The sequence below is a fragment of the Bacillus rossius genome, chromosome 5 (assembly GCF_032445375.1).
Source record: "Bacillus rossius redtenbacheri isolate Brsri chromosome 5, Brsri_v3, whole genome shotgun sequence".
NCBI classification, from domain to species: Eukaryota; Metazoa; Arthropoda; class Insecta; order Phasmatodea; family Bacillidae; genus Bacillus; species Bacillus rossius.
In genome coordinates, this window is record NC_086333.1 from 75,536,814 (window position 1) to 75,546,261 (window position 9,448).

General features: G+C 35.1%; 1 protein-coding gene across 1 annotated transcript; it reads left to right on the top strand.

Annotated features, from left to right (window-relative positions):
- Positions 1-2,715: 2,715 nt before the first annotated feature.
- On the top strand, positions 2,716-8,895 carry LOC134532391 (uncharacterized). The gene is made up of 2 exons (XM_063368826.1): positions 2,716-2,807; positions 7,487-8,895. The coding sequence occupies exon 2, from the start codon at positions 7,499-7,501 to the stop codon at positions 8,738-8,740; it is 1,242 nt and encodes a 413-aa protein (XP_063224896.1). The 5' UTR covers positions 2,716-2,807; positions 7,487-7,498; the 3' UTR covers positions 8,741-8,895.
- Positions 8,896-9,448: the final 553 nt, after the last annotated feature.

Sequence of the window (9,448 nt, forward strand, 5' to 3'; positions counted from 1 at the left end):
CGAAAATCAAGTCCAAAGCCGGGGTTTATTTTTTTTTTCAAGTCTTTTTTCGCTTTAATCGGATTCGTTTCATTATATGGATTAAAATCTACATCTGCTAGCGAGAATTTATGGACACCATTGTACAACCTATTTATTGGTGCCTATACGGTCTAGTTAGCTCTACCAACAAATTGCTATTTACATTTAAACCTAAAAATACACTTTAATATTCTTCCCATATAGTTTTCAAAACTTATGTTAACAAATTTATTGGACGTTTTTATTTTTTCAAAATGATTTTACACATATTAAAATACTGGGAAGGGGGGGGGGGGGATTAGTACTGAAATCAACCAAATGTTTTGGAATGTACAACTTTTTAGTTACTTAAAAATGTTGGTTTTTATAAAAAGTATCAAAAATTTAAAAAAAATTGTGGCTTGAAAATCAAATCTCGTATCGCATTTTTTTTTTTTGATAAATATATGTCTCGTGATCTTCACTGTTCACAAAATATTCATGAAATGATAACTAAAAAAACTAGGGTGATTTTATTTTAAATGACTCACCTGTTAAAATCTGCAGTAATGACGTAATGAGTGTTGCTGGCGAGTGAAGTCAGCGAGAGCTTAGTTTTTGTATTATAGCCTCTGCAAAGTAATTGTAATTTTATGGTGTTACAATTTCTCTGGTGTGGCCGCCCGAGCGTCAAGTAAGAATTTCATCGAATTCACGTCAAAAAAAAATAAAGTAACATCAGTTTTGTTAAATTATTTTATTAATTTCATTTCCCGTTCGGCGCGATGGGAATCCACGAAACAGACCAATGGCGGCTGAAGTCCAAAAGTACAGCCTACCCAGAAAGCTACACCATTCAGCAGTCTTTGGCCTGAAGCCGGTTTCACGACTTCTTGATGCTTTTTGCTGATTAGCCTTTCTCGCAGGGTAAGAATCTGAACGATGGCAGTGGTACTACCAGTTACACGTTGTTTCTCCACGTTATTCTGCAATCTGGAAGTTTCGAAGTCGATTGTTACGTCACGAGCAGGGAATCTATCGATGTATCGATTGTTGTATCGATCTCCGTCAACTCGGCGCTCGCGAATCATGAGCGATGACACAGGCCGTACATGCGCGCTGCCTGTGGAAGCGGAAGTGAGGCGGTGCACCATCTAGTTGGAAGATGAGGTCGTTTGAATCTCCTCCTAATTGACGGAGAAGCCACAAGGTCAGCATGTCGAGGTAGGAATGACACGTGACTTTTTTTTTTTTAAGATGAAAAAGAAGGTCCCATAAATCTTCTCCCTCGATTCGGCACGGACTTCGTTCGCTTTCGGGGTATCTCTCTCACGATCGATGCGGATTTTCCGTTCCGGCACGACGCCCCAGAATAATCGACCACCGACAACATCCAGGCTCCAGAGAAGACCGCAGGGAGTATCCGACCAGTCATTAATTAGTTAGGTACATGTCGTCCATCGTCTTTGGAACACAGACCCATTGGCTCAACCCACAGCGAAACTTTTGGAGCTGAATATTCTCATTGGCCTTGAAAACAGACAAATAAAATACCAACATTGTCAAATCTATGTTTTCCGAGCAGGTGTTTCGAAGATAAGATTATCTAGAACTGCGACGTGACCGTGGAAATATTTGCAGAAGATGCGACAAACGTAGAGTTTTCGTAAAAAAAAAAAAAAAAAAAAAATATTTAATAACTGGCTGGTACAGGGGGTTATGCGCATGCCAAGTTTGAAGAATTAAGCAAAGATACAACTTATAACTCAAGCCCTGAATGTCAGTGAGTGATAAGTGCGCAGCAAAATTATATGCTGTATTGACCTAATCACTAGTTAATTGCCGGTTTCAACAAAATTTTCATCCTTGCCGTAACAAATATAATTGTTTACCACGGGACTAATGTACTCTGATTAAAAATTTCACCTTTAATTTAAGAAGAAAAACGGTTACAAATTATCCAGGGATCTTCGTATATTTATTGTTATCTTCGTACATTTACCGTCACTAAGTTCACTTACTGTGAACATGAATACAAAAGAATAGTCTTGTTATAGGTGTTAACAAAACATTAAAAATCTGATTAATTCTACAGCAAGAACACTCTTATTTTTTCCACGTGTTTGTTTGTCTTTGTTTAGAATGAAACATACATTTCGGGAATCAAAACACGGTGCAGTTTCTATGAAGTTTCAGTTATTTGCAATTACGAAGTACCTACCGTCGTTTATTTAAGTTCAATAATTCGTTGAAAAGTCCGTATATTTACTGTAATTCTATTAGTGTATTAACTAAACTTTTTCATTGCTACTAATTCTGCCCCCTTATTATTTTTTGACAACCCAACACTCCACAACTCTGACATTGTTGATTTGTATTGTGGTAGCAGTTTGAATTTTTATTTTTTATTAATTCAGCCTTCTCCTCATTGATGCTAAAATGACATTCACTAAATGAGGCTAGAAAAAATAGTTTAGTTTTCATGACACACTTCAGACGTCACAAAATCGAGATGGCGATGAGTCAGGAAATGTTTTAAATGACTTTCAAATATAAACGGAAATAAATATCAACACTGGACTCTGTAGCCTTCAACAAATAACAGCATCATCTTGCTGAGTCCAAATCCATGCGTAATTCTCTTATCTGCCAGTAATGCGCTGTAGATAACACTGAGCCACCAGGGATACATAAACACCCACTGCGTGGACTTGCACTTACTGAGTGGAAGACTTCCTATGTAGCAACGCTAAGAATCTTCTTCAAGCACAAATAAGTGTAATCTGTCATTACTGCATTAGGATAAGGTAAGAAGCACGTAGTTTTATTAAACACAATCATGATATCAGTCATCTTGTTTTTTCAATCGTTTTGTTTTATTTGCTATTCATGAAAGTTTAAAGTCGGTAACACAAGTTAAATAGTCTTTCTTGTTTTTCGAAGAAACGGTATTATAATGGGGTATGGGTGACTTTTCTGCTCTTCTTGTTCTTGATTGGTGGGAATGTATCACCTGATATTTCCATAATAAATCCAGTTATTTCAGTCCCTTTATTGCGGGGATTTATATATAGGTATATATATAGGTATATATATATATATATATATATATATATATATATACTTCCAATAAACAAATATTCAATAGGGTTATGTAAAACACAATTTTCAACTTTTTGTCTGCTGATTACTGAACATATACTTGTAATTTTATTAACATCTTTTAGCATAAAGAGGATGCCACTTCAGTTCTTTTTATAGATATTGTGCTGAAACATGACTGTCCTACGCACAGAAAGTGTTTTGTTTTATTTAAATAACATTTATTATTATTATTATTTATTGACATTTTTATTTTTTTTGTTCTATGGTTAGGTATTTGGACGTATCTACAACTACCATTCTCTATGGTGTAATCTGAGTGACGCCGAAGCTCAATTAACAAGACCTCTCTAGGGAACAATGGACTTAAAACGGCAAATTGAACTTTTTATTTATAATTTGCAAAACAGAATTTTCATTGTTGGAAAATCCTATTTTAAATTTAAGGCATTTTGATGTATTAATTTGTTTTGTTAATTGTCTGTGAGTTATTTTGAACGTGTAATTAAGTCAACAATCTGAGTGTTTCAGCCAATCAGCGGCGGTGTTACTTAAGATAAGCGTCACTACTGAATTAACGGTACAGAGTCTTGAAATAACGGCGATGATGGCTACATAGCCCGGGTTTAAATCCCCTCAAAAATCAACGAAGATAAATAGCTGGGTAGATCATCCTACAACCAGGATGTTTAAAACGTCGTATAAAACTAAAGTACATGTTATTTAATTAGGGCACGTCACAACTGACGTGTATTTAGGAGTGATTTACCGTGAGTAAACAGCCGACTCATGATGCTATACTAATTTGACTGTTTTCTACCTACAAACATCGTAATATTGCCGACGGACTTTTAAATATTGCATTTTATTGCCGAGCACGTTAAAGAACCTATTAAGACAAACATTTTATTAAAAACAATTACGCATCCTGTTTCTACACTTGATTTTGTTCAAACACCCAGAGGTGAACTGAGACAGATGTCTCAAGATGCTCTACCGCAATTATTTATTGAGTTCAGCCGCGGAATATAAAAATCAATTTTAATCACGAACACTACAAATAAATATTATTTTCTCACGCTAATTTTCGATTATAAATTGAGTTTCCAACAGACATAATTATTTTGAAACTAGATGAACTTTTGTTTTATTCTATCATGTGTGCAACCTAAATCCAGCAATTTCAGAAAATATGAATGGCATACCACTGGACTAACCGGAAATTAAATTATATTTTTATTTGATTAAAGAATATTTGTGTTAATCCTATGTTTCCATGTTGTCATTTTACAGTGTATGTGTATGTGTCCTTTATGATTCCAATTTGTCTGTTGTTTAATCTCATGCTTTGTGAAGATTTTAAAGTGTGAGAATATTTAATCTTTCTCTTATGTACCATACTACATTAGCCTTGACCTATTGAGGAATTAAGTTGTGCATAAGGGTGGCGCCCATATATCAATTTTAAAAATTAATCAAAGAATATACTTATTTTACAGAGCCATAAATAGCCAAAGAGAATTTTTCATTATTTAAACTCTAATAACTAAATAACACCATTCCTACTAAACCTATATACATCTGTATACTTAGAACATAGTACAATATCGAGAGTTCGTTGCAGTTAATTTTCACGATTTGGCCACGCTTTTGGTACAAGTACCTATATATGACATTATGTCACGATGCATGCTTAAACTTAATTCTGTTTAACATTTTTCGTACGTTTATACAGGTATGTAGTATTCATTTTCGTGTTACACGTCAAATGATAAGAAAATCCTGAGGACTCTTGGATCAGGAATTCGCTCAGTTAATGGTTAAGCCGTTCTTTCAGTTCACAAAACACGTAAACTTAAAAAAAAATGTAACTCTAAGTTTAACTCCTTTTATTCCTAAATAAAAGTGGCACATGTAACTCATTACAAAACAAAAAATAAGTACATTATATGTAAAGCAAAATTATTAAAAAAAAATGCATTTCTACAAAGTACTGTTAAGGCAGATTACACCTTGAGGAATCACTTGCTGTCTTATTAGCAAGGAACTGTTCTTTTAAATATTTCCTAACCACAACTGAAACTGTTCTTCTTGCTTTGAAAAAATATAATAAACTAGCTGAAGTATCTGGCGTTGCCCAGGCTGAACACAGCGTAAAAGGGATTTTTTTTTCTTACGAAATCGGATGTAGAACGTAATCGTCTTCTTAATTCGAACGTCAAGTGCGCAAAATTTCATCAAGAGTTGTCCAAATTCTGATTCAAGGAGTAGAAAAGAGTGACGTACGTGAGCTATTAAAAATTTCACCAAGGAGAGCCAAAATTCTGCTTCTAAGGATATTGGAATTGGGGTAGTTATTTCTAAACTTAATGTAGCTAGTAAGAAGGTTAGTTTTAACAGTACATTTATTTTTAACATCAAGAGTGAAAACTTTCACCAAGGAGTGAAAAATTCTCTTTAAAGGGATGGTAAAGGGGGATGGGGTAGTTTTTAGAAATATAATGTATTCAATAAATCTTTTTTATACGAAAATCAGATGTAGATAGTAATTTTCCTGTTTTGAACGTCAAGTGTGGAAAAGGTTATTAAGTTGTACCAATACTATACTTTAAGTGGTGGGAAAGGTAGACGGGGGTGTTTTTTCAAAATCTCATACAGATAACTGATGGTGGTAAACTTTAATTAAATGTAGGCAGTTAATTTTCTTTTAACTTGAACTTCGTTAGCGCAATTACATCTAGAATTACCATAATACTGCTTTAGGGGTAGTAAGTGGTATAAGGGGTAATTTTTCCAAATCTCGTGTAAACAGGGGGATGGGAAAATTTAAAAAAATAAGTTACCTTAATTTGAACGCCAAGTGTGCAATAATATTCCAAAGAAATACCAATATCCCATTTTAAGGGATGGAAAAAGGGATCGGATGATTTCTGAAACCTCGTGTGGACAGGAATATGGGGAAGGCTATTTTTAATTCAGATAAAGTAGTAAATTTTCTTTTGTTTTTAACATTAGTTGTGTTTAATTTTATTTATATGTACCAACATTATGCTTTAAGGGATAAAAATAGTGATATTAATATTTGATTGATCAAAAACTCATGTAGGTAGTGACCTAACACTTTATCATAAAGTAGGCCTATATGTTGAACAGTAATTTTCTTATTTTGAACGTAATGTGTACAAATTTTAATGAAGAAGTATCAAATTTCTGTCTTAAAGGGTGGGGAAGGAGGATGGGGGTGGTGTTTCTACATTTCCTTTTTTTTCTAAATCAGTTGAAGACAGTAATTTTCCCCTTAATTTTAAAGAAAGTTTTGCTTAACTTCATCAAAAGTAAACTAATTCGATTTTAGGGGGTTAGGAAAGGCGATGGGGTAGTTATTTATTTATAGAGACCGGAAAAATTCGCGAATTAATTTCGCGATAGGCTAAAATACAAATAGTTATACCTCAGTGCTGCCTCTGCTGTTGGCTCACAACTCACCTTTATGACTCTGGGCCAATGAGAAACACCCGACCAAAGCTTTATCGAATCACAGGCTGCTACGTTGGGGTGTCTCACAAGACAGCAGCCAATGAATAGGTGACATTTAACCGAATGTACGTAGAACTATGGAGTTCATCCTGGAGGTCATTGAACCCGCGAATTTTACCGGTCACTTTTTATTTATTAAATACATTGACCCGCTTATATAAAAATTTTTTACTAAATATGGTAATTTTACCATTATTTTGAATGCAAAGTGAACAAAATTTCATAAAGTAGTGTTGAATTCTGTTTTAGGGATTGTAAAGGGGTAAGGGAGTTGTATTCAAAATATTATGTAGACAGTGACATTCCTCATGTTTAAAGGTCATATGTGCAAAGTTTCAACTCAATTGGATGAACGATGCGCGAACGCATAGAATACAAATACACAAACATGCATTTATATATAATATAAATATAACAAATTGTTTATACTTAGCCTCTAAAATTTTAATAGAGAAATTTAGTCTAAAAAGTACATATTCTCAAAATGTTCCTATAACATCAGCTAAAAAATATTTTTAACTTACAATTTAGAATAAACATTAACACACTCCTTCCGTTTGGATCAAAATATATGTGCCGTGAAATGAAATAATAAATACAAATAACTATTATAGTCAATAAAATTACTTTCAAGAAATTATCCAAAAGATAGTGTTAGTAGACAAAATTAATTATATACATATAAAAACATACCCCATAGAAATAATTTAATATTAGAATAGAATTTTAGATTTGTAATAGCTTAAATATCTCTTACATTTCAGCTAAATATTGAACTATTTAGAATCATTGCACATTTGTAAACCAATAGCAGCATAGGTACTTCTTATTCTGTGTGTTCGGACAGGTGCAGTCGAATATGGGCTCCACTGCGGATATAACGGTGGAGCTGGTGCAGCAGATGTTGAGGCATGTCGAGAAGGACAACTCCATCGTGGTCCTGCCCTGCCTGGAGGTGAACGAGCTGAATGAAGACCACCATGCAGGAAGCTGTACCTGTAGAGTGACGGCGAAGTACACACGATGCGAGGATACATCCCAAAACTCGTTGTCGCTCATTGTGAAGCTCGCCCCGAATTTGACTTTGACGAAAGACTTATTTAAAGTCACGAACCTTTTCCTCAGGGAGATACAGATGTTCGACGAGATTCTGCCCAGGATGTCAACTCTGCTGTCTCAAGCACTACCCGAGCGACATACAGAATTAAGCGCGCGAGTGTACTTCACCCGCAAGTCGCCCAGCTACCTGATAGCGATAGAAGATTTGGCTCCAAAGGGGTTCAAGTCACACAAGCGCAAAGATGGTGTGGATCTGAAGCACAGTCTGCTCGCTTTCAGAGCCCTCGCGAGGTTCCACGCTGCCTCCGTGAAGATCCGGCATGAAGACAAGAGCTTGTTCGCTGTCTTCGACACACATTTTATGCTGGACGGGAAAGTGGACGGGCTTCTTAGAAAGATGTTTGATAATGTTGCAACAGTTATTCCTCAGTTGGTGCAGTCCTGGCCAGAGTTTGGTTCCACATGGGCAAACAGGTTGCGGAAACGCTACCAGACGCTGTTTGAGGAAATGATAGCTCTGTTTCATAGGGACGACACTGGCTTCAACGTGTTGAACCACGGTGATTTCGGCATCAACAACGTGATGTACCGTTACTCCGAGTTCAGCCGTGAGGTGGAAGAGTTCAAGCTGTTGGACTTCCAGTGCTGTTTCTACAACTCTCCAGTATTTGACTTGCATAACTTCATCTTCACCAGCGTCAGCGACGATGTGAGAGAGAACCACATAGACACACTTCTGAAGGAGTACCACAGCGAACTGACGGCAACCATGAAGGCTCTTGGAACACCCCCGGAGCAGATGATCTCTCTGTCAGATCTTCTTGAAGAGTTCGACAAGAAGTTGGCGTATGGTTTATATTGCTCGACAACGTTTCTTCTACTTTTTAATATTGATTTATCCTCTATTTCTGGCCAGAGCAATGAGAATGTTTTTGAAGCAGTAATTAATGACCAGAAAAAACTACAATCATTCATATCAGATTCCTTTGCTGCAAGTTTTAAAAAGCTGCTTAAGTTCTTTGACCAGAAGCAGATACTGTAGGATTACTAAATGGTTGAACTAAATGTGTGACTTATTTGAATTTATTTTTAAAGATAGTAAGAAATATTAGAATATTTTAGAATGGTTTTCACACAATAAACTTTATGTAATATTTTAAACTATCAATAAATTCTGTTAATTGACATTGGTAAAAATAACTAATTTTTTTTATTTATCGTATCAATTTTACATTCATAATTTTTTTTAAGTAATGGACATGAAATTCATTTCAGTCTAATCTCACAAATATTCCCTGTATTTATGATTCTCCAGGGCATTGTGTTTCTTTCCATAATATACACTTCTATGTTTTAGTACTATAAAACAATTATTTTGCAGAAGAAACTTATATGTTATCCATAAGGCTATACCTCCATTAACAGAAACAGATATTTACTCATATGAAATTTTTTTTCAAATTACTAGAAATAGTTAATTTGGTTTTAAATTTTGTTTGGCCTACTTCTTAATTTTATATAAAAAATATGAATTATAAAATCAATAATGAACTATAAATAATTTTATTGATATGATGCACAAATTACGGTTTAGGCAATTAATGTGAATAGAGTGAAATCACTAGTCGCGATGCGGAGAAAGTCGTGCTGCTGTACTTCCAGTTCCGCAGCCGAAACTACTCGGCGCTATACCTGCAGCATCACGTCTTCAACAAAGCAGAGGACCAAGTGTACACAAGCCACGTGGAAG

Bases quoted from the DNA above. Each gene is read 5' to 3' on its own strand.
- LOC134532391 (XM_063368826.1), top strand. From the start codon at position 7,499: ATGGGCTCCACTGCGGATATAACGGTGGAGCTGGTGCAGCAGATGTTG.